The 25,795-nt window shown below is 37.1% G+C and overlaps 1 protein-coding gene across 5 annotated transcripts; it reads right to left on the minus strand.

The window, feature by feature from the left end:
- Positions 1 to 234: 234 nt before the first annotated feature.
- DDHD2 (DDHD domain containing 2) lies at positions 235 to 25,707 on the minus strand. 5 transcript variants are annotated; one of them, XM_037166986.2, is made up of 18 exons: positions 25,618 to 25,707; positions 24,233 to 24,460; positions 23,329 to 23,519; positions 22,432 to 22,521; positions 21,454 to 21,574; positions 20,238 to 20,327; positions 18,743 to 18,878; positions 15,716 to 15,924; positions 15,148 to 15,215; positions 14,189 to 14,305; positions 13,002 to 13,097; positions 11,738 to 11,863; positions 11,490 to 11,645; positions 11,116 to 11,218; positions 10,832 to 11,002; positions 9,942 to 10,104; positions 855 to 962; positions 235 to 413 (listed from the first exon to the last, which is right to left on the minus strand). In XM_037166986.2, exons 2-17 carry the CDS (start codon positions 24,450 to 24,452, stop codon positions 881 to 883), a joined length of 2,139 nt encoding a protein of 712 aa, XP_037022881.1. In that variant the 5' UTR covers positions 24,453 to 24,460; positions 25,618 to 25,707; the 3' UTR covers positions 235 to 413; positions 855 to 880. The 5 variants fall into 5 exon arrangements, with proteins under 5 accessions (XP_037022881.1, XP_037022882.1, XP_037022884.1 ...); XM_037166987.2 differs by lacking the exon at positions 25,618 to 25,707 and adding an exon at positions 25,134 to 25,236; XM_037166989.2 differs by lacking the exons at positions 235 to 413; positions 855 to 962 and adding an exon at positions 5,411 to 6,125.
- Between the last annotated feature and the right edge of the window lie 88 nt (positions 25,708 to 25,795).

Raw genomic sequence — 25,795 nt, forward strand, 5'->3', positions numbered from 1 at the left:
TAATGAGAGATGAGTATACCCCAAGTGCCTGCTTCTAATAGTCTGCTTCCATACTAGAATATTTCCTGGAAAATTTTCTACCAACCCAAATCAAACTCAAAACAGGCAACACCATCTGACATAATAAGCGATGAAGTGTGGCACCTACATACCATCATCAAAGAATTAAGAATGCAAACCACCCTCAGCTATGAAGAAAGAATGGCATGTATATATATGAAGTGAAGCCAGTGGTTAAAAAGTAATAGGATGTTTTCCCTTTGTTTTTCCATTCACTTCCAAAATGGAAGATTATCTTACAAAGCCCCGAATGATGAGTGGCAGGCAACATGCAAGAATTGATGCAGCTGAGGAGAGAAGAACTGCAGGAACAAACAGGTGGGTTTTCTGGAAAAGGATCCCACAAGGTCCATCTAGGGAAAGAGGGGAGAAGAGGTCACCGCTGGAAGGCACCCAGGGAGAATGCCAGAATCCAATACACAGCCTTTCTGTTACGTATCTTAAAAGGCTGAGTAATTTAAATCTCAGGATGGGCTGTTTGTAATTAAAATTGTAACTGTTGCCATGATAACTCTTAGATGATCAGAAGCATTAAGATTCTGCATTTGGATACTAAAAATGACAAATGTTATTGGACCAAATCACTAACAAAGCACATACACAAGTGCACACACACTCCTCACACTAATCAAAATGCCATAGCACTTTCCCCCCATGAATTTTAACTAGCATCCCTCTAAAAATGAACAATAACCTAGATTTGGGTGACAGGCAACAGAAAAGTATATTTATGAAGAGTCCAGGACTTCATAGTTCTTTATAACATGTTATGTACATGGCATTTAAAAACTTACAATAAACCACCATAGAAGATTCAGTTCTACTGTAAAGGCTGATCAAGGAAGACACCCTGGGTTTGGTAGATTTCTTTGAGGACCAGCAATACTGTATCTTCAGACTCCCTATAAAGAGAAAAAATTATGTGTAAAAAGAAGAAGAAACTAACATTTGTATGATTCTTTACATATATTAACTCATTTAATCTACACAACCACCTTGCAAATTAACTTTTAAAAAAAGACTTTATTTATTTACACTCAAAGGGAGGGGAAAGGAGGGAGAGAAACATCAATGCGTAAGAGATAGATCAATTGGTTGCCTCTCACGTGCCCCAAGCTGGGAACCAGGCCTGCAACGCAGGCATGTGCCCTGACTGGGAACTGAACCAGCAATCTTTTGGTTCACAGGATGATTCTCAATCCACTGAGCCACATCAGTCAGGGCACAAATTATTTTTTTTACCATTGCAAAAAATCATACTCAAAGGTGACATAACTGGCAGCTGTTTGGAGGTGTAGTATTATATCCAGTAGTATAAAAAAGCTAGTAGTAAATGACCAAGAACTGTTCCTTCCATAGAATACATTTTTGGGACAATATGAAAGAGCCATACAGTTGCTCACCTTAATTTTTTACATGTTCCTTTCTTGAAAAGATAATACAATCACATGGTTCAAAATTCAAGATATATAAGGGTTTAATAATGAAGTTTCCCCCACCTGTTTTTTAAAAATGTATTGATTGCGCTATTACAGTTGTCCCATTCTTTACTCCCCTTTATTCCCCTCGAGACTGCATACCCCCTCCCACCCACATTCCTCCTCCTTTAGTCATGTCCATGGGTCATATGTGTAAGTTCTTTAGCTTCTACATTTCCCATACTATTCTTAACCTCCCCTATTTTGTACCTACCATCTATGCTTCTTATTCCCCATACCTTTTCCCTCATTTTCACCCCTCCCTCTCCCCGCTGATAACCCTCCATGTGATCTCCATTTCTGTGATTCTATGCCTGTTCTGTTTGCTTAGTTGTTTTTTTTTTTAGGTTCAGTTGTTGATAGTTGTGAGTTTGTTGTCATTTGACTGTTCATATTTTTTATCTTCTTTTTCTTAGATAAGTCCCTTTAACATTTTATATAAGGGCTTGGTGATGATGAAGTCCTTTAACTTGACCTTATCTGGTAAACACTTTATCTGCCCTCCCATTCTAAATGATAGCTTTGATGGATAGAGTGATATTGGACTTTCATGACTTTGACTACTTCTTTCCAGCCCCTTACCTGTAAGGTTTCTTTTGAGAAATCAACCAATAGGCTTATGTGAACTCCTTTGTAGGTAGCTCTCTCCTTTTCTCTTGCTATTTTTAAAATTGTCTCTTTATCTTTAATCTTGGATAATATAATTATGATGTGCCTTGATGTGTGCTTCCTTGAGTCCAACTTCTTTGAAACTCTGTTTCCTGGACTTCATGGAAGTCTATTTCCTTTGCCAGATTAGGGAAGTTCTTCTCCTTCATTGTTTTTAAATAAGTTTTCAATTTCTTGTTCTTCCTCTTCTCCTTCTGGCACCCCTATGATTCAGATGTTGGAACATTTAAAGTTGTCCCAGAGGTTCCTATGCCTCTCCTCATTTTATTGAATTATTTTCTTCATTCTGTTCTGATTGAATGTTTATTTCTTCCTTTTGCTCCAAACTGTTGATTTGAGTCCTGGTTTCCTTCCCTTCACTGTTGGTTGGTTCCCTGTACATTTTCCTTAATAGAAAAATTTTCCTCATTTTCATAGCCTTCACTTCTTCCTCTATTTTGCGACCATACTCAACCATTTCTGTGGGCATCCTGACTACCAGTGTTTTGAACTCTGCATCTGATAGGCTGGTTATCTCTTTATCACTTAGTTGTATTTTTTCTGGTGCTTTGATCTGTTCTTTCATTTGGGCCATATTTTTTTTTCTTGGCACGCCTGTTACCTAGTAAAGGTGGTGCCTTAGGTATTTGCCGGGGCAGGGCAACCCACATTTCTGTGTTGTGGCACTGTATATGGGGGAGCGGTCTGAGAGGGAACAATGCCACTTGCTCAGCTCTGAAGCCAGCTCTCACTCACTTCCTCCACCATCAAAAGCAAATTGGGCCCTGGCTGGCATAGCTCAGTGGATTGAGCTCGGGCCAGGGAACCAAGCAAGCACGGTTTGATTCCGAGTCAGGACACATGCCTGGGTTGCAGGCTAGTTCCCAGCAGGAGACACACGGGAGGCAACCATACATTGATATTTCTCTCCCTCTCTCCTTCCCTTCCCCTCTAAAGATAAATAAAATATTTTAAAAAAAAAAGCAACTCAGGCCCTTCTGGTGCTGATTCCTGCATGGGGGGAGGGGGGGAGGTGTATGTCCTAGGACCCTGTGGGTCTCTCCAACGAACTCTCCTGTGAAGCTGGGAGTTTCTCCTGCCGCCTCAACCCCCACAGGTGTTTTTCAGAGGGTTTGAGGCTTTATTTCCTCATGCTGGAACCCTGGGTTGCATGGTCTGTCTCACTTCCCAGTTGTTCCTCCTGGTTATCCACATGCAAATGTGAGACAGCCCACTCCACCAGCTGCTGCCTCGCACACCCCATCCATAAGCTGCCACCTTCCTGCAAGTCCTCTCTGCCCCAGATGCCTGTCTCCACTCCTCTTACCAGTCTATATGAATGTTTCTTCTTTAACTCCTTGGTTGCCGGATTTCCACACAGTTCAATTTTCTGACAGTTCTGGTTTTTTAAAAAATATTTTACTTATTTATCTTTAGAGGGGAAGGGAAGGAGAGAGGGAGAGAAACATCAATGTATGGTTGCCTCTCATGCGTCCCCTGATGGGAACTGACCTGCAACCCAGGCATGTGTCCTGACTGGGAATCAAACCGTGCTTGCTTGGTTCCCAGGCCCGAGCTCAATCCACTGAGCTATGCCAGCCAGGGCATAGTTCTGGTTATTTTTTGTTTTTAAATTTGTTTTTGTCATTCTTTTGGTTGTGCGAGGAGGCAAAGTATATCTACCTACACCTCCATCTTGGTCAGAAGTCCACCACTTCTGTTTCTTAACCACTAGTTCCGAACTTCTGACAAGTAATGCTCTCAATGCTTCTCATGCATCTTCTAGATATTCTGTGTGTATACAAGCAATTACTTATATCCAGTTCATAAAATGATTATAAAAAGTAACATTCCCAAAGATTTATTTGCCTTTAGGATATGTGGCTCTAACACTTTTCTAGATGAGTGATTTTCAACTGGTATGCTAGAAGAACTTTAAAAATAGATAATACCTGACTATTTAGTTAGGGACACTGACCTCTTTCCCCTTAAAGTGTCAAATTAGAAAATGACAACAGCCAACAAAACAATAGCTATAGGGTGTGAATGCCTTTTTCTTCTTTTTTAAAATATTTATATATTGTTGTTGTTGTTTTAAATTTTTTATTGATTATGCTGTTACAGTTGTTCTATTCCCCCCCTTCATTCCCCTCCACCCTACCCCCCATCCCCACCATTACCCCCCCTTTAGTTTATGACCATGTGTCTCAAGTTCTTTAGATTCTATATTTCCCATACTATTCTTGCCCCCCATCTATTTTCTATCTACTGTCTATGCTACTTATTTTCTGTTCCTTCTCCCCCCTTCTCCTTCTCCCACTCCCCTGTTGCTAACCCTCCTTGAGATCTTCATTTCTATGTTTCCACTCCTGATCTAGCTGTCCTTTTAGTTTGCTTTTCTTTTAGGTGTGGTTCTTAGTAACTGTGAGTTTGCTGTCCTGTCACTGTTCATGTTTCTTTAACTTCTTTTTCTTAGATAAGTCCCTTTAACATTTCATATAATAAGGGATTGGTGATGATGAACTCCTTGAATTTGATCTTATCTGAGCAGCACTTTATCTGTCCTTCCATTCTAAATGAAAGTTTTGCTGGATAAAGCAATCTTGGTTGTAGGTCTTTGGATTTCATGATTTGGAATACCTCTTTTCAGCCCCTTCTTGCCTGTAAGGTCTCTTTTGAGAAATCTGCTGACAGTCTGATGGGGACTCCTTTGTAGGTGACTGTCCCCTTAGCTCTTGCTGCTTCTAGGATTCTCTCCTTCATTTGAATCTTGGCTAATGTAATGATGATGTGCCTTGGTGTGTTCCTTCTTGGGTCCAACTTCTTTGGGACTCTCTGAGCTTCCTGGATTTCCTGGAAGTCTATTTTCTTTGCCAGATTGGGGAAATTCTCCTTTATTATTTGTTCAAATAAGTTATCCACTGGTGGCTGTGCCTTTCCCCCTTCTGGTACCCCTATAATTCGGATGTTGGAGCGTTTAAAGATGTCCTGGAGGTTCCTAAGACTCCCCTCGTTTCTTTGAATTCTTGCTTCTTGACTCTTTTCTGTTTGGCCATTATTTGCTTTCTTCTGTTCCACTCCATTGATTTGAGTCCCAGTTTCCTTTTCATTGCTGTTGGTTTCCTGTGCAATTCCATTCATTTCAATTAGTTTCGCCTTCATATATTTGTCTAATTTGTGGGTATAATCAACCAGTTCTGTGAGGATCCTGATCACCAGTGTTTTAAACTGTGCATCTGAGAGTTTTGCTATTTCTTCATCGCTTAGATTTATAGGCTCTGGGCCTTTGAGATCTTCTGGAGCCATTTTTGGTCTGTTCGTGCCCTTTAAGTGTGAGGAGCGGAGTCCTGGACTCCCAGGTCGCTGGGTTGTGATGCTGCATGTGGGGGCATGGTCAGAGCGGGGGAAATGTCGGCACCCTCTGCTGTTTCATGCGGCTGGGTGAGGAGCAGTGCCTTAGGTGGTTCACCTGGGCCGGGCCACTCAGAGTCACTGGGTTATGACACTGTATGTGGAGGTGGGGTCAGAGCAGGGAAATGGCGGAGCCCTCCCTGCCGCTTGCCGCGGGGACCCTCTGGGTCCTGGTCCAATCGCCCACTCCCTTGCTTGTCTATCCGCACACAAAAGCGAGACCACAGTCAACCCGAAGCCCTGCTCCCTCGCTGTTTCACAGCGGTCGCTCACTAGGTCCAACCCTGCGCCTGGATTGCACGCACCTGAGTCCCTCTGACCACGTTTTCCTGTGCAACCCTGCTCCACCAGCTGCTAGTTTTGCCCCTCTTACTGGTCAGGCTGAAGAATTTGTTGTTATCAGACTTCCGAAAAGTTCAATTTTCTGTGTTCTGGCTGTGTTTTCTGTTGCTAATATTTAGTTGTCTCTAAACTTGGTTGTGTGAGAAGGCACGGCATATCCACCTATGCCTCCATCTTGGCGGAAGTCTGTTGTTGTTTTTTTTTTAAGATAGAAGATGGGAGTGGGTGGGAGAGTGGGAAAAGGGAGAAAGCAGGGAAGCAGGAGGAGGGGGGAGAAACATCAGTTTGTCGTTCCAGTTATTTATGCATTTATTGGCTGATTCCTGTATGTGCCCAGACCAAAATTAAACCTGCAGCCTTGGAGTGTCAGGGTGACACTGTGACCAACTGACCTACCTGGTCATGGCCCAATGTCCTATCTTGAACAATAAATGTATATATCATATAATAAAAGTGATCTTACTGATCACTTTGCATAAGATTGCATATGACTGGTTAATTCTTGGTACCAGAAATCCTTATATACAAGTATAGGTACCTGATTTTTTAAAAACTCTTTTTTGTGTGTGAATTGATCAAAATTATACTTTTTTTGTCAAACAGGGAAAAAATGTATTTGTGTATGTGCTGCAGAATTTTAGTAATTACTATATGTGAGATGAAAAGGCCTGAAAACTGCTCTAGATCTGTGGCTCAACTTTTTTGTGAGTCATGAACCTACTTGAGAATGAAATCTATGGATTTCTCCCCAGAAAAAAACACATATGCATATCAAACCCAAAATTATAAACAGATTTCATTGGATTCACAGACTTTTTCTATCCCCCACAAACTCCATACACAGAACTTAAGAAACTCATGCCAACAAGGGGCACTTTAAATGATGTGATATTAAAATGGTGTGATCTTGATGCATACAAAAAAAATATCAACAAAAAATAATAGAAAGTTCAGAGATAGTCCTAAAGTCTGTTAACTGTTGCAACAACTGGATACCCATCTGGAAAATGACTTGGATCAACCCATATTTTATTAGGATAAATTTTAACTGAATTAAAGATTTCCATGTAAAATTAAACCATAAAATAACAGGATAAACTATGTATGGTAAGGAATTCTTTGGAAAGTAAGGAAGCTCTAAGTATAAGACAAACTCCAGGAGCCAAAAAGGAAAAAACAAATTGACTACATCAAAATGAAAAATTTCTAAATAGCAAAACCCAGTATACGCGATGTCAAAGACAAACTGGGCAAAAGGTATTTCATACTCGTGTTGCAGCCCTGGCTGGTGTGGCTCAGAGGATGGGTGTTGGCCTAAGAACCAAAGGGTCGCTGCCTCAGTTCCCAATCAGGGCACATGCCTGGGTTGTGAAGTGGGTCCTGAGTGTGGGAATATGTGAGAGGCACCCATTAATGTTTCTCTCCTTCTCTTTCTTCCTCCTTTCCCCTCTCTCAAAAATTAAACAAATAAAATCTTTTTAAAAAAATCTGAAACTCGTATTGCAGACTAATCAATTAAAAATCCAACATTTCAATATAAAACAAAATAAAAGGTATAGACAGCTCCCAGAAAAGGAAATATAAATGGTCCTTAAGTATATGTTAAAATGTCTCAACCTTACTCATAAGAGGAAGAATGTAATTTTTTTAGATTTATTCAATCTTGAGAGAGGAGCACAAGAGGAATGAAATTTAAAGCTAGAGCACATACAAAACATACACTGAAAACTACAAAACACTGCTGAAAGTAAAGAACAAAGTACACTGAGAGATATGTTTTTTTCATCAAAAGACTCAGTATTATTAAGATGTCAATTCCCCCCAAATTGATGTATAGGTAAAATATAATCACAAAGTCCCAGAAAGCTTTGTGATTAAAATAAACAAGCTCGTTATAAAACATACTTCTATGGAAATGCAAAAGACCTACAAGAGCTAAAAATAACTTTGAATAATAAAGTTGAAACTTTGAATAATAAAGTTGAAGGACTCACAATACCTGATTTTAAGACTTATAAATCTATAGTAATCAAGACAGTGTTCTATTGGCATAAAGATAGACAAATACCCCTGGCTGGTGTGGCTCAGTAACTTGAGCAACAGCCTATGAACCAAAGGGTTGCCAGTTTGATTCCCAGTCAGGACACATACCTGGGTTGCAGGCCAAGTCCCAAGAGGGGGCCACCACATATTGATGATTCTCTCCCTTTCTCCCTCCCTTCCCCTCTATCTAAAAAAAAATAATAATGTAAATTTAAAAGTCTAAAAAAAACCCAGACAGACGTATAGATCAATGGAACGAAAGAGTACCAAGGCAATTCAGTGGTCTCTCCATCTCAAAAAACTTTTCAACAAATGTTGCTAAAATAATTGGATGGTCATATGCAAAACAATGAAGCTTAATCCTTATTTCCTATTAAAATTTATTAAAAATTAACTCAATCAAAATGGATCATAGATCTAACTATACAAGCTAAAACAATATAACTTATAGAACACAAAAGAAATCTTAATGACTAGATTTGGCCATGATTTCTTAATTATGTCAAAAAAACACAAACATTAAAAGTTAGATTTCATCAAAATCAGAAACTTGCCCTGGCTGGTGTGGCTCAGTGAACTGAGTGCTGACTTGCAAACAAAAGGGTTGCAGGTTTTGATTCCTGGTCAGGGCACATGTCTGGTTTGTGGGCTAAGGGGAGAGCACAAGAGGCAACCACACATTGATGTTTCCCTCTCTTTCACTCTCCCTTCTCCTCTCTCTATAAATAAATACAATCTTTTTTTTAATCAAAAACTTCTGCTCTTCAAAACAAAATGAAAAACTACATCCTGAGGGAAAACATACCTGTAACTAGAATATAGGAAGAATTCTTGATGAACAACAATTAAAATAAATTTTAAAAAAAAATTCTTGCAACTTACTAAAATAATCCAATTTTTTATGGGTAAAAGATTTGAACAGATAATTCACCAAAGATATATGGATGGCAAACACATGAAAATATGCTCAGTATTGTTATTCATTAGGGAAATGCAAATTAAAGCCATAATGAGGTGCCACGTGTTGTCATGAATATCGAGCAACTGGAACTCTCAAATACTGCTGATGGGAATGGAAAATGCTGGCAAAAAAAAAAAGTTTGGCAATTTCTTTTTTTTTTTTATTTTTTTTATTTTTAAGATTTTATTTATTTATCCTCAGAGGAGAAAGGAAGGAGAGAGGGAGAGAACTGGCCTGCAACCCAGGCATGTGCCCTGACTGGGAATCGAACCGTGGTTGCTTGGTTCCCAGGCCCGCGCTCAATCCACTGAGCTACACCAGCCAGGGCGGCAATTTCTTTTTAAAAAATCATCTTACCCATCAATTCTACACCTAGATATTTACCCTAGAAAAATTACAGTATATGTTCATACAAAGTCTTGTACACAGCAGTTTTGTAATAGCCCAAAACTGGAAATAATCACAGCAGTTTTGTAATAGCCCAAAACTGGAAACAATCTAAATGTCCATCAAGAGGTGACTGGCCAAACAAATTGTGGTACATTCATATAGTGGACTACTACTCAGCAATAAAAAGGAGACACCACCTACTGATACACATGACATGGATGAATGAAAGAAGCCATACCAAAAAAAGAGTACATTGTAGTACGATTCAATTTACCATATTTTCTGGACCATTAAGATGCACCTAGGTTTTAGAGAAAAACAGGAAAAAATTTTTGAAGCAAAAAAATGTGGTAAAATATTTAATAACATAAATAACATGATATTTCACCAATGTAAATGTAAACAGAACTCAACAGCAGCATTAACAACCATTATTCCTCCCAAACGGGGGGGGGGGGTGCATCTTATAGTCTGAAAAATGCAGTATATACTAGTCATGTGCAAACTAATCTGTAGTGACAGAGGCAGATCAGTGGTTCCCTAAACACTATGAAACAATTAGACCAAAAAAAAAAACAAAAACAAGAGGAATAAAAAACAACACTCACCAGTAGCATAGATGGCTCTGTAAAGCAAATAAATACTCATTGAAACTCTCAATGGGCTTCTCCTGTAGCACGTAGTCAATGCGCTGACCTCCATTAAGCATTCCCACACTGATGGGGGGGGCTTCTTCTTTAACTGCTGCAGAGGCCTCTTCTGCGTTAACATCTGGATAGAAGAACCATACTAAGAATCTAAAAGCTGCCAAGTCCTCCAAGGTTGTCATTATAATCAAGATTGTCAATGATTATGAGCTCCCCACAAACTCCAAGTTTACTATAAGTTCCAGGGATGTCCAACCTTTTGACATCTATGGACCACACTGGAAGAAGAGTTGTCTTGGGCCACACATTAAATACACAAACACTAACAAAAAATGATGAGCCAAAAAAAAGGTTTTAAGTAAATTTATGATTTTGTGTTGGGCCACAATCATAGCCATCCTGGGCCACAGGTTGGATACCCTTGCTAGATAATTGAAAACTAGAATGCAATGTTAACTGAAATTAAGAGGACAGTATCCTGCTAGTCCCCAACCAGGAAAATAAAACTGATCCCTGAAGACACAAACATTCCCTGGTAAAAGCAAGGTGCCTCAGAGAGTAGGCTCTTAACACCACCCCCATAGTTACCAAGTGGAAGATGTTTTAAAGCATCATTATCAAATGTCCAGGTTCTCTTGACATTTTTCCTCACAAATAATGTTTTTCCATTATTTGTGCCTATTAGATGACAAGAAAGGCTAGCAGAGCTGAAGGCCATTAGGACTCATAGTATGGGTCCCTTACAATATAAAGGGCAAAGTAAGAAGTCCCTCAGAGAATAAGAACTATACATCATAGAGACCCTCTTATCTGGCCTGATGTAGGAAATCAGTGTGGACAGTATCACCAACCACTAGGCTTCTCTGAACTTGACTCAGGTTCTGTTTCAGTTTCTTCCACACTTTCTGAAGCTTGTAAGGCAGGGTATGGAGCTCTAGTGAAAGACTTCCAGGCCATCCGCAGTGAACCTAGCAAGTTGTTCTTAAGGTCCATGCTCATCCTGGTCAAGCCCTCTCTCAGTTCTGAAACACATATGAATAAAGAATATTGCATGGTTTACAATAGATTTAGGATCCAACAAAACTAAACAAAGTGATTGAGGTCTGCAATTATCAAGTTCTGTACTCAGTCTTACCTAAGTGCATCCGTTTCCTGCCTTTATGATGTGGGATCAGCATTGGCTCAAATTCCACTCCTGGGACCACCATTGGTTCAATTCTATAAGCCACAGGATCAAACTACATAGGAAAAACAATAGCTACCTATACCTCAGCTGAACAAACATAGTCTGAGGAAGGGTTAATATTTATCAGGCAAGAATGATTATGAGCTCATTTTTAAAAAATATAGTTATTCTACCACATCACTTCCAGATTCATACTATTTATAAGTTACCTCATTACTACAAAATAGTATATAAAACATACATCAACACAACAGAAAATCATATCCCCTTTACCAATAAACTCTAATATTCAGGTAAAACCACGAGAACTATCCAATGCTTACAGGGTGATAAATATTGAAGAAACCTTTGCATGTTGGAAATTTGTAGTTGGGATCAATTCTTTTTAGTCCTCGAACAGTAAGGAACATTCCAATGGGAGATCCAAAGGCAAAAAATATTTCTGGTTTATAGATGAGCCGGGGGTATTTTACAGACACCTGGAAGGAGAAAAATAGAAGCATCTCTCAATGACAAGAATTATATCTGTTCTTACCATAGGAAAACGAACAAAGAGAATTAGTATTGTTACCTGCCCAATGCCAACATCCAGATAGTCATTCCCAGTACCATTAGCACTACTGCAGAACTCCAATTCTTTGGGGATATTAGACATATTCACCACTGAAGCTGATTGCAGAGTTGGTCTAGTAATACCCTAATGAATAAAAAATAGTTTGTGGAGCTGCTATGTAGTAAAAATATCCAAAAGATTTTATACAGTTTTCTACTGGTTTGAAAAGCTGCATGGGAAAGTTCTGGAATGACAAACAATAATTCCAGGAAGTCTCTCAGAAAACAAGATAAAGCTGATCAAAACAAAATGGTTCATAAAAACAAAATTGGTTCATAAAAACAAAATTGCCTGAAACTATGAATTAACATCCCAACATGCTCTAAAATGAAGATATACACAGTCATTTGGGCACAGCTGAAATCTTAGGCAACCATCAAGAAAGAAAACAATAGCAGAACATTGTGGAAAAGTAAACTGAGGATTGCTAAGAAGTTCAATAAAGTGCTATGACTTTCAAATTAAAGCAAAAAGAATGTCTCTATGAATACAGAAAAGATGCAAATACTGGGCCCTAAAAAAGAACTGAGCAAACTGCTAAAAGAGTTGGAAAATAATTAACTACTAAAATATGGAAAAGAATTCAGTGGCCAAACTGAATGTACTAGTAGTGTTACAACATGGACGAACCTTTCTTTTTTCAATTTCCCCCCCTTTTATTGATTTTATTGAGGTGACGACAATAGGGATAAACCTTGAGTATGTTATGCTAAGAGAAAGAAGCCAGTTATAACAGGGCACATATTGTATGAGTCCATTTACATGAAATGCCCAGAATAAGACAACCATAAAGACGGAAGGTAGATTAGCGGTTCGTAAGAGGGAGGAACGAGGAGTGACTGCTAAGGAGCATGGCGTTTTCTTTTTGGCGGGGAGAGTGAGGAAATGAGACAGTGGTAATGATGACATAACTCTGAATATATTGAAAACCACTGAATTGTATACTTTCAAAGGAGAATTTTATGGAATGTGATATAAATTATATTTCAATAAAGCAGTTATAAACAAAAATAAAAATGAAATTATATCAGGAGTCTAGGGGAGATAAGACTTCTGAAGTTAGTAATATTGTTATGGTATCAATAAACTTGTTTAATTTCTAAAATTAGAGCCAAAATTAATGAACAAAATTACTCAGCTCCCTAGGCTACACACTTCACAAAGCAAAAGGATACAAGGATATCAAACTTGTTTAATACTATAAGCTATATTAAGCACATACCATTGAACTTTCTCTGGTCCTAAAGTAATTTAATATCTTCTTTCTTGGTCCTAAGGGAATTCCCATTTCCTGAAGATCTTTGTCTGTACATAAAGCCTAGGCATAGAAAAGCAAATATCTTTCTTATTTCTAAGCAAAGTAGAATTAACTAAATGTCCTTTTCTCTGAAAAGAATAAGAACTAAGTACTCTGTTATTCTTTGCTTTATATTATTAGGGGTCCCTAATGGTACATTATTAATAACTTAGAAAAGGAAAGAGCATTTTATTCATAAAAAAAGCCTAAAGAAGGATAAAAAGTATCAGTATTACAGTATCAATGCCATAGTAATACAGCTAACATTGTATTACTGGAAAAAAATCAACAGAAGTAGGTATCTAACTTAATGACAGAAAAACCCTCCTTGATGTCCATGCTCCCTTGGATGTCACATTCCTGAGAAAGATTACATTCCTCCTCATGGATGTAAGCGGTTGGACATAGAGCAAACACAGGGCATGAAACAGACTAACAATCAAGATCTGAGCTGAAGTGCTACTTACCTGATGAGGGAAGTCTTCCTTCAAACTAGGTTAGTTCATCTTACACATTCTTATGCCCCTGTGTACTATTATTCCTTAGAACTTATCACTACTGTGATTTAATTATGGTTTTTATTATTTATAAGTTTTTAGCAGTAAACTATAAACATCATGAGGTTGGGGACCATATCTGTCTCAAGCACCACTCTATCTTCAGTACTTGGTATGGTATGCCTGATCGTGGTAAGCATTTGCTGAATACCTGCTGAATGAATGTATTGCAAACCAAAATAAGAACACAAAGAAACAAAAACAAATAAACAAGCAAATATCAATAGCAGAGTTCTTGAAAGTGTAACAGAAAATAAGAGTCGGAGTAGTTACTGGTCATTTTTTTCTGTTCTCATGTTTTCTGAGCTGTGCTATTGTTTAGTCTTTACACTATTGCTATCAATGACTTCTCTTGAACTTTAAACTCCCACAAAGCAAAGATGACTTGATATGATTAAAAAACATATAATTAATGCTAAAGAACATTACTAATGATAAGAAAGTATTTATGACTAAAATGCTTCCAAAGAGCAGGTTCTTACTAGGCAGTATGATGATGATAAGCAATAAAAATACCAAAAACAGTATGACAAAGTTTTAAAAGATTCTTTTTACCAGCGCTTCCTTATCTACTTTCTCCTTCTCAAATATACCAAAGAATTCAGAGAGTTGAAGTTTCTTCAGATCTTCCTCTAGCGTCAGTGCGTCTCCTTGATCCATATTTGGTGAATCCTAAAAATTAAATTTTAAAGCTCATATTCTCTACATTCATTTAGATTTTCCTTTTATTAATACCATTTTGCAGTAAAGAAATATACTACATAAGATTTGCACATATAGATATATTTTAACTTTAAATACATTGTGATTTATAAAAAGTACAAATTAAGAGGTGCTGATCTCTAACTTTTTGCAACTTCATTTGAAACTTAGTGTTTTAAAATAAATAAATGAATGAATAATTTAATTATAAAGTATTGTTATCATTAACAAAAACATTTACTGAGCTCCTATTACAGAAAGTATTTAAGACATAAAACAATCTAAGGCAAAGCTCCCCCCGAAGGAACTCACAGTTCAACAGGAGAAATAGGAGCTTACATAAAAAGAGAAAAAACACAAGACAGTATATACTAAGTACTAACTCAAAACTACAGATTAGTGTTCACAGGACTCTTTTACTAAAAGATATTTAAACATTGAGTCCTCCCAGTGCTTTCAGACAATTTCTATAAATTATATCAATATGCATCTAATTCATTGTTCATTTCATCATAAACAAACTCCACTTCAGCTCAACAATTTTATAATTTTAATAACAGATCAGTAGTGCATATTTATAATGAAAAATAAGACACTAATAGTTATTTTAGAATGTGGCAAATATTTGTAAAAGCGTACTGGTACCTTGCTTCTTATCATCCAAGAAGACAAAGTTAATTACAAGTCTGTTTAAATAAATGTAAATTTAATGTTATGGTATGAGACTAAGCAAAAAACAAAAAATAAGTCTAAAATCTCAAAATTCACACTAAGAAAAACTACAAAAGAACCTATCTGAACATCTAAATTACCTTTTCACTGTCAATACTCCCCAAAGAATCTTTCTGATTTGTTAGGATATCAAACAATATAAGCGAACCTGTAAGTAAAATAGGAAAAAAAAGGGACAATTTCTAAACATTAACACTAAACAGTTGTCCTTTATACAAAAAAGTAATAACCCAATTAATTACCCATCTAGCAAAATCTACAGATAGTCTTTCTTTCCACTACACCACCACCCTTCCAACCCTTTTCAAAATCTTCATCAAAGATCAGTTCTAGCCCTGACTGGTGTAGCTCAGTGGACTGAGCACAGGCCTGTGAACCAGAGGATCGAGGTTCAATTCCCAATCAGGGCACATGCCTGGGTTGCAGGCCAGTTCTCTGCAGGCCGGTTCCCAGCAGGGGGCGCACGAAAGGCAACCATACATTGATATTTCTCTCCCTCTCTCCTTCCCCTCTAAAGATAAATAAATAAAATCTTTTAAAAAAAAATCAGTTCTAGATCTGTGATACTGATAAGAGACACTGTTCTTAAAAAACAGGTGTCCTAAAAATATGATAGTCCTCTCTGGTTACAGAGAATTCATTTGTTACCTAAACTATGACCAGCAATGGATACACCCCCTTTGAAATCAGGGTTCCTCTGCAGAAAGAGTGTGTATATTCGGTTCATTTCAGAAGCAACTGTGTCCACAATAGTCTGACAGTAAGTGGGGCTATTGTAGAAGAAGACATCCAGAATTGTATCGTTGGTGAAGTGCCGTAGGCGGTTAATGCTGGGCAGGGTTATTCGCTGCAGATCTCTGAAAAAGAGGAAAGGTATTTTAAGCAGAAAACCAAAATACCTTCTATAGCTTCCTCTAAGTTAAGGAGCTTAGCCTCCAATCCTAGACCTAGATATTTAAAGATACAAGAGGCAACTATCAACTTATAGGAAATACAGAGGACAGACAGAAATGTTTCATGAAGTCAAAGGGATGTGATCAACAAAATTCAGAGTATAAGCTCTACAAGACAACTCATTTTCTTCAATACAAAAGTTGTAATAAAATAACAGTTGGAAAGGTAATCAAGAAATTAAGAGAGACTTAAAAGACATATCAACTAATCGCAATTTATGGACCTTATTTGGATCCCAGTTTAAACTATATATGTATGCCTGTATATATGTGTGTATTTGTGTATGTGAATGTATGTATTTATATATATTTGTATATATATATAAATCATGAATTTACTATACAGTTAGAAATTTGAACACTGAGTATTTGCTGATCTTAAGAATTTTTTAGGTGTAATAATGCTGTTATTATTAACACCATTATTGGTGTTAATAATAGGACTTTTAATAAAATATAAGTCCTTTAAGATACACAAACTGAAACATGTACAGGTGAAATGAGATAATGTCTATGATTTGACTCCAAAACAATATGGTGTAGCAACGGGCAGTACACAGGGGTATGATGATAGGGATGGGGAAGAACTGGCCATGTGCTGTTGAGGCTTATTGGGGCTGGGTAATCATAAACAATACATGAAAATTAATTATATGTGCTACTTTTGTATAAATAATTCTATGTAATAAAAACCTTTTTTAAAAAAGACAAAAGCTACAAGAGGGTTTTCCTACAATTTTCAACATTAACGTTGGTCACAAGCAAAATCATAAATGGGATCAGCTCTCAATGCAGAATTTATTAAAGCTGAAAGAAACCAAAGGCAAACAGAACTCATGTCTTACAAAGGAAAACCATACTGACATTGTCTAAATCAACTTTCAGTTAAAATTTTCTCAAAATTCCCAAGGAAATTCCTCAAAGATTCAACAGTTTCTGTAATTTAGAAGGCTATGTGACCTTAGTCACCTTTGAGAATCAGCTTAAATACGATATGAACTCCATATCTAGTAAAAATCAATACAACAATGAAGCATTTGCCACATGCAATATGCTCAAATCGTAAGGTTAAGAACTGAGACACAGAATCAGCATGGAAATAATGCTGATTACTTCCTTTATCTCCCAGAGCAGTATCTCCTAGTTCTATCATAGAACTGTATGATGTACCTCCTACTTTCTGGAGAGCCCATAGCTGAATATCCTTTCTAAAAAATATTTATTTATTTATTTATTTTTAGAGAGAGGGGAAGGGAGGGAGGGAGGGAGGAAGGAAGAAAGAGAGGGAGAGAAACATCAACATGAGAGAGAAACATCAATCAGTTGCCTCTTGTACTCACCCCAACCGGGAACCAAACCCACAACCTAGGCATGTGCCCTGACCAGGAATTGAATCAGCAACCTTACACTTTGCAGAATGACACGCAACCAACTAAGCCACACCAGTCAAGGCACGAATATCCTTAATATAAGGCAACCCTCTCTAACATTACCATAAAATTTACAAACACAGGTATTGGGGTTGTAACTTAAAGTCATTACTTATTGGATTGGCCAAAAAAAGTTCATTTAGTTTTTTCTATATGAAGGCTCTAGTATAGCTTAGTTGTCTTTAACTTCATTCAAAACAATTTTGTTAGACTGTGTTCTCACAGCTGTCATGTCAGCATACATTTAAAAACAACTTATCAAAATTGGTGAATTTTTGTGCAGCCACTTTAATACTGAAGATGGAAGAAGATTACAACATTTTCAGCGACTTATACTTTATTTCAAGAAAGGTAAAAATGCAACTGAATTGTAGAAAAAGATTTGTGCAGTGTATGGAGAAGGTGCTGTGACTGATCAAATGTGTCAAAAGTGGTTTGCGAAGTTTCCTGGTACTATAGGCATTTTGGTCAAATAATTCTTTGCTGTGGGGCTGTTTTATGCATTGGAAGGTGTTTAGCAGCACCCCTGGCCGCTACCCACTCTAAGCCAAGAGTGGGAGATAGCCAACACACTCAAAATATCCAAATCATGAAGTTATTAGTGAAGATGAAAAATGTATCTTTTATTTTACAAAAAAAAACTAAACAGACTTTTTGGCGAACCCCACAGTTGTACCAAATTATAAATACTAATAATTTAATGCTTGGGGATTTCTTTTTTTCCCAAATTTGGACAAATATTATCTAAATTTGGTCACAAAAGAAACAAGAAAATACTATGTATATATCAAAGTAGGTTGGCTTTTGACATCTGAAGATGGAAATGTTTATATGCTATAGGAAGAAAAGAATATTTGGCATTAATGCTAAATAAAAAAGCTATAGTAGTAAATATTAATGAGCCAATAAAACATACTATAAGAAAATGCACATAGCTCTTTACTACTAACCTGGACTAGTTAAACCAAGGAATTAGTTAGCATTTAATTATGTATCTCTAAAAAAAAAGGCATAGAAGTACAAAAAACTTTTTGAACAAAATTTTAAATATGCAATCAATTATAGCAGTAATAACCTTAAGCATATCAATGATCAGAGAGCATATTACAATCATGGTCAGCAACTTAAAGGTCACTCATGGAGAAGGACAACAGTGTGGTGACTGTGTGGGCGGGGGAAGTTAGAGGGTGGGTGGAAGTGGAAGAGAGTATGGGGAATAAATGGTAACAGAAAAGAGAAAAAATACAATAAAAAATGAACTATTAAAAAAAAAGGTGTACAGTATTACTCACACATCCACACCGGTAGAATGCAAAGGACTGTGCCAGTTGACTGGAAGAAATTCTACCCTCCCAATCTGCTGATTTTCTTGAGCTTTCTTAAAATGCGTTTGTAGCAGGTTCAAGGAAACATTGCGAAAATCATTAACTGGAAAAGAAAATTAACTTATGCAACAGCAAAGCAATGAGTTTGTAGAATTAAGATTCAACAGATCACATAATTATATTCTTTATCTACATTTGCTTAGAACACATTTTCACTTGAGTCAAAACAAAAAAAATGGGCCCTTGGCCAGTGAGTCTCATTTGGCTGGAGCATCATCCTGTGGACCAAAAGGTGGCAGATTTCATTCCTGGTCAGGGCTCGTAACCAGGTTGCAGGTTTGATCCCCAGTTGAGGCATGTATGAGAAGGCAACCAATCGATGCTTTCTTTCCCCTCCTCTTTCTCCCTTCTTCTCTTTCTAAAAGTAGTGGAAAAATGTCCTCAGGTGAGGATAAAAAAAATAGCAAAGAGGTATTCAGAAAAATTACTAATGCACATAAGAAAAGCTATTCCTTCAATACAGAACTTGCTTTTACAATTCAGTACATTTCACCAAAGAAAGAGCTAACTTCAAAACTTCTAATGTTTCATGGGAAATGTTTTGATTTAAAAATATATAGATATATATATCACATGATTATGTCACCTGGTCGTAGTTACAAACAACCACTACCCAATATTTAACATTTAAAAAGATGCACTGCTGTTTGAAATTCATATTATGTCAATCTTAATTAACCTTCTAAGGTTTATGCTTAGAAGCACTAGCCAGTAAGCTAAGACTCCCACATTGGGGCAATTAGGGACAAAGACAATTAGACTTTGAATACTATAGAGTTTTAGAGAAAGGTGTCAAAACTCATTTTCGCCAGGGCCACATCAGCCTCGCAGTTGCCTTCAATGGGCTGAACGTATAATTCTAGGACTGTATAAATGTAACTACTCCTTAACTAGGGGCAAGGAGCTCTACTTTCGAAGGCAACCAGGAGGCTGATGTGGCCCCCAGTGAAAATGAGTTTGAAACCCCTGTTTTAGAGGATTCTACCTTTCAAAATCAAGTTATGCTAATGACCTAAATACAAAATTAGAATATCAAGAGATTTATCACAGTATGAATTACAATAGCTTCTGCTGCACATTTAAACTGTATCATCTTTACAGTCCCTTTACATTTGGAATGGTTAGACACAGGACCATCACATCATAACAGAATTTCATAAGAATTAAGGACTTGCTCATTCAAGAATTATTAGTTAAGAGCATAAACAATTAGCCTAAGGAATTTACTAGTACTTTAGGTCTAAGCTGGAAAGCTTTACAACCTTGCCACCAGTCTATAGCTCTCCAAATCCTATTATGCAGCTAAGACAACAGACTAAAGACAACAGTTTATTTCAGCTCACGGGAGCACTGACTAATATTCCCCTTAAATGACCTAATCTTACATGCTTTGCAAACCTACCACACTGTACAATGCTTCGAAAACGGAGATCACAAGCTGGTCCAATCCCATGGACTACAAAAACCAAGTGGTCTATTTGTAAAGGTTCTCCTATAAATGACATTAAAAAGGAAAATTATTCTATATGATTAGTCACATATTCTAAAATCAAACATTCACAATAAATAGATTATACAGATAGACAAGTTAAAATATAAGCAGATAATTTAAAGGACGACACAAAATAATCCTGGCTATAACTATGTACTTAGTTAAAATACAGTGTTCACTTTATTTACTTTGTTACTAAGTCTGTGAAAAAAATGTTCAGGTTTTTAGAACTTTTTAGTGTGAAATAATTGCAATCTTACAGAAAACTTGAAAAAATAATAAAGAAATGTCCATGTACTTTTTACACAGATTCAACACTTTAACACTTATCACATTCACTTTATTATTCCTTCTTCTTATATATATGTTCATACACATACATTTATTTTTCTGAACCAGTTGGGAACAAGTTGCATACATCATACCTCTCTCTTTAACCCTTTAATATTTTAATGTGTTCTTCCTAAGACTATTGTCTTATATAACCACAGTGCAGTTATTGAATTCAGACTGTTTAACATTAAAATAATTTTATATAATATTCCATTTTTGTCCACTGTCTCAATAATGTCTGGCATGTATTTGAAACCTGAAATTTTAAACTCATCTTTTAATTATAGTAAGTCTAAGACTTTGGCCAAGAGACAAACTATCTCCTCTGCAAGAAAAAAGGAACTTTATGGTCCAATTAATTACATTATAAAACTAATCATAAATGACCCCAGATACCAATGGATAACCATCAAGTTCATACTGAAAAATGGTTTTCCTTAGTTGGAAATGAACAACAGGAAGTACCAGGACTAAATTTCTAACCAAACAGGTGGAATCACACTTCTTAGAATAAGAACTAAATCAGTTAATCTGTGGTTAGTGAATTCCTGATTAGTACTGCCAAATTTTACCATCCCACTATACATACTTAGCAATTTTAAAAGACATTTGTATACCTACTAAGAGTCTTAGTAGATGAAGTGATGCTAACTCTAACTACGAGTAAGCTCATATGATTGATTAAAGATCATTTTTAAGCCTTGAGGTAATCCAAATTCATGGAAAAAAGTCATAGTTTAAACCATAATTAAGTATATCAGAAGATAAGAAAAAAATTAATGATTAACATTACCACAATGAATGTCAACGGAGATGTTCTCAACTCCTCTTTTTACTGTTCTTGGTCGACCCTGCTCAGTGGGTGTTGAACCCCATTCATCAGACCCTGCAACTGGCTGGTAATGCACCATAAGCTTAAATAAAAAAAAAAGTCAAAAATTGTTTAATCCGCCCTGGCTGGTGTGGCTCAGTGGATTGAGTGTGGGCCTGCGAACCAAAGGATCTTGGTTCGATTCCCACCCAGTCAGGGCACATGCCTGGGTTGCAGGCCAGTTCCCAGCAGGGGACACACAAGAGGCAACCATACATTGATATTCTCTCCCTCTCTCCTTCCCTTTCCCTCTGAAGATAAATAAATAAAATCTTTAAAAAAATTGTTTAATCCTATAAACTATACTAAGCCATTCAATTTTTTCTGGTCCCAAAGTAGTTTACTAAATAAAATAAAATAAAACATTCACAATGAACAGATATAAAGATATTCTACATTAAAGACATCTCTACTTATAAATTCTGGGAGGCAGGAATATGTCCTCAAAACATAATACGTAGTCAAATCATAATACGTAGTCAAGTTTTTATATGCAAATACTATACCTTAAAATGAGAACTGTGATAACACACTTAGCTAATGATGTACTATTAAAATATCTTATAATTTTACTTGTATTACCTCAATAAAACTAAAAAAAAAAAGTAAAGAAAGCATACACCAGGCTAACAGACGATACCCTACACATGGAAAATATGCCACATAATCTATCAGAGATGTTCTTACTCTATAGTGGCATAATTTTCCCTAAGAAAATTCCCTAAACAAGGGAAATAATAGTAGTGACTACAAGTTTTAAGTTCCATAACTGCTAATATAAAAATTCCCAAAGCTTATCCTAAGTAGAATCCCTAGGAAAAAGAAACCAATGAAGTTCTCTTTAGTAATGCAATTAACCTTTAATTCCAACATTAGACAAAGGCTTTTAATTTGCTTTACCTTTGGATTGTGTAATATAATAATTTCTCTGTTGGGAGACTCCAGTTTCTTTTTCCATTCATCCAGAGTTACAGCAAGTCTGTAAGTTTCCTTAAGAGAAAACACATTTCCTTAGATTTCTCTTACAGCTTTTCTATTAAAACTAAACTTTTTCCCAAGAATACTGCTAAATAAACAATTGCAATAAGAATATCCTACTCCAATTAACTGAATTTATTTTAAAATTATAACACAGTATGGGACAAAGAAAATAAAGATACTCCTTACTCCTACTTATGTCACCTACACTGGAGATAAATATTTTTCACATTTTGATATATTTCTTTCGATAATATTAACGCATATATGTTTTCCATAAAATTAGGAATATATTACCTATGTAGTTCTTTCTCTTATCAAATAGTCTAAGCTGACCTATTTGATAAGAGAAAGAATTTTATTTTAAAATTCTTTTAAAATGTAATATTAATAGTACAGGACAAAAAAAATCAATCCTAATCCCATCATCTAGACTAGAAATAATCATTTTTCACATTTTGATAAATTTATTTTAATAGTATTAATGTCCTACTGTAATTTAAGCAAATTTCAGACTCTTTTCAGAGCAAGAAAACTAAAAGGCTAAAAGACAATTCTGTAGTCACAGTTTAAATATTAACAATAATCACCATTAAGGAAAATGCTTTTTTATTTAAAGACATAACAATTTCAATAGTGTATTTTAAAATCTGAAAAAACTACTTTATCTTGAAACTGACAAAAGAAAGGCAATAAACTGTGTGCAGATAGAACCAAACTCTTCCTGAAATTTTCAAAAAATTTAAGATACAGAGGAAGAAAAAATTATTAAATAAGAAAAAAATGAAGAAACTGAATTAAAAGGGGACAAAGAAATACCTCTAATACTTGGCTGAAGCTCTCCGAGTAGGGAACATACTTATTATCTTTGTCTCCCTTGTAAAACCAGGTACATCGTCTCACTTCTGATGCTAGCTCATCCCAATATACAGCATACCGCATCCTCTCTCCCAAATGAACATCATACCTGCCCCCATCAGTGGGGACAACTCTCCCATTACAATCTTTTCCTATTAAGAATTGGAAAGGGGGAAAAAAGTACATATATCAAAATAAATGTTCAAAACACAGTTTTGAGTTATATTCTAAATAATGTTATAAAACACATGACAGTTTCTACTTGGATAAACATTAAATAAAATGGAATTTAATTGTTATCTTTTTTTCACTAACAACTTTACAAACCATCAAAAATATTTTTGGTTTTAATGAAACATATACACAAAATAACACCCAAACACTGTTTTGTTCTTTTTTGGAGGAAACAGTAGTGTCCCTTTAAAAATACATATATAAGATGGTTTTTCTGAATTTTTTGCTTCAGGTGAATTAATGACCATGACCATCATGATGATACAGTAATAACTAGAATCACATTTCATAAAAGAAAAAAATAACAAATTAAAGAATTCATTCTTTTGCAATATGAATGTGACACCCCGCATATACACTCTTTATAAACAAAAACTGAAATATAAGCTATAACATAAGAAATATTATTGGATACCTATGCAGTAATTATAATAGGTACTGAAATATAGACCAAATTCTTAAATATTATAAATTAGGTAGTAATGCAGAGCTTCAATATACAAATGCTAGCGAGGATAACTAGAAAAAGATCTAAAGTGTATTTTTAATAGCATTCACTATAAGGACTAATATAAGTTTGAGAGAGATGGCAGTAAGTCTTTGTCTATTTAAGTCATCATTTTTCTCCCACCAGAGCCATATGCTTCTTCCAGCTGCTGTGAATCCTCAGAGTTGAAAGGAATCCATGTCTCTTTAGAATCTATTATCTTACAATAAAACCAATGAGGAGAAACTGGTTCATACAAGCCACCAGCATCCATGTCTATTAGTTCAAAGGAGCTACATGAGTTTGGTGATGGAGATGGATCTGACTGAGGCAACTGTTCCTGGTGTGTTTCCACTGATGACATTTCTCTCTCTAAAAAACAAAACACAAGAAAACTATTAGAAACGTTATCTTCCTTCTATTAACAGTATAATTGCTCATACACACACAAACTGGTCATTTTAGGAGTCATTTCTGCAAAACAAACAAAACCCCCCAACAATCAAAAGGAGCTACACAATTTAAAATAGAAATAACTTATAAATTAATAAGCTAGATTTGGGGATGGGGGGAGGAGAGGGCTTTAAACAAAATGTGTCTGTAGTCAAACCAACCACTTTGTACTGATTTCCCAATTCTGTCAGAAAACTGCATGATTTTAGACAAGTTACAAAACAAACACAAGAAACACACGGCCAAAAACTTGATTGCAACAAAATACTTTAACCCAATTTCCAATCTGAGTCTAGTGCCAAAGACAAAAAATTTAGGCTCTAGGCCCCTGTTATCACACACTTACATGATTACTGTAATCTTAAAACATTGGAAATAAAACTATTCATTGAAGAACCAGTCGCTTTCTACTGATCTTGAGATCTGCTTAATTAGGGACTGTGGTACAAATCCTGAAAACGCGAGTCCTTGCTTCGGGCCCCTGCGCGCAAGCGCCTACCCCACTGACACCGTCCACGGCTCAGGTAAAAAGTAACAGGTGACATCAAAAGCCTCCTTCCCTTCAAAACGTGACCTCTGTGTCCCTCCTTACCCCTTCGGCACTCGGACCGCTCGGCCAGCCTAACCGCGCAGACGGCGAAAGGGCCCTCCAGCTCCACCGAGGGCGTGAGCGCCGCCGCTGCCTCTGCGCCGAGAATACCTGGCCTGCGGCTGAGCGGACGCCCTCCGGGCTTTCGGCCACAATCTCTTCCCTGACCCGCGGTTACGTCCGCCACCGTGGCCTGTCTCTTTTCCCCGTGACCCTGGGACTCCTGCAGCCCCGACCTGGGACCTTAGAGCTCGGAGACTCGTCTCCTCCCGCGTCCCGCCCCGCACAGAGGCGCGCGCGCGGCCACCAATGGAAGCAAGGTAATTTGGGGCAGAGTCGATACAAAGGGCCACTTCCCTGGAACCTCACTGGGGTCTGCCCTCCCAGTATCCCCGTCAGGTATCACGTCCTCCGCGGCCCCTGGCATCTCCATCCCGCAGTGTTGCCCTGGTCCGTCTGCAGACCCAACTCTCCGTCGCGGACTCACCTGGCAGCCCCGCCGCCTTTCACGGTCTCCTGCCCTCGCTGAGGGGGACTCGACAAGTCCCCGGGGCGGCCTTTATCCCGCGCCCAGGCGGGGCGGAGCGAAACAGGGCGGAGCCTGCGCCCCGCCGGCTCGCGGCCGACACTGGGCTCCACCGCGCTCCCAGCGGGCGACCAGCGGG

The sequence above is a fragment of the Artibeus jamaicensis genome, unplaced genomic scaffold, assembly GCF_021234435.1.
Source record: "Artibeus jamaicensis isolate MK-2021 breed Jamaican fruit bat unplaced genomic scaffold, CSHL_Jam_final scaffold_833, whole genome shotgun sequence".
In the NCBI taxonomy this organism is placed as follows: Eukaryota; Metazoa; Chordata; class Mammalia; order Chiroptera; family Phyllostomidae; genus Artibeus; species Artibeus jamaicensis.

Coding starts and splice junctions, on each gene's coding strand:
- DDHD2 (XM_037166986.2), bottom strand. CDS start 24,452: ATGTCATCAGTGGAAACACACCAGGAACAGTTGCCTCAGTCAGATCCA. Junction 15,216..15,715: donor CATTGCTGGTCATAGTTTAG/GTAACAAATGAA, acceptor TTTTACTTACAG/GTTCGCTTATATTGTTTGAT. Junction 10,105..10,831: donor AAGTTCAGAGAAGCCTAGTG/GTTGGTGATACT, acceptor TCTTCTATCCAG/ATGTTAACGCAGAAGAGGCC.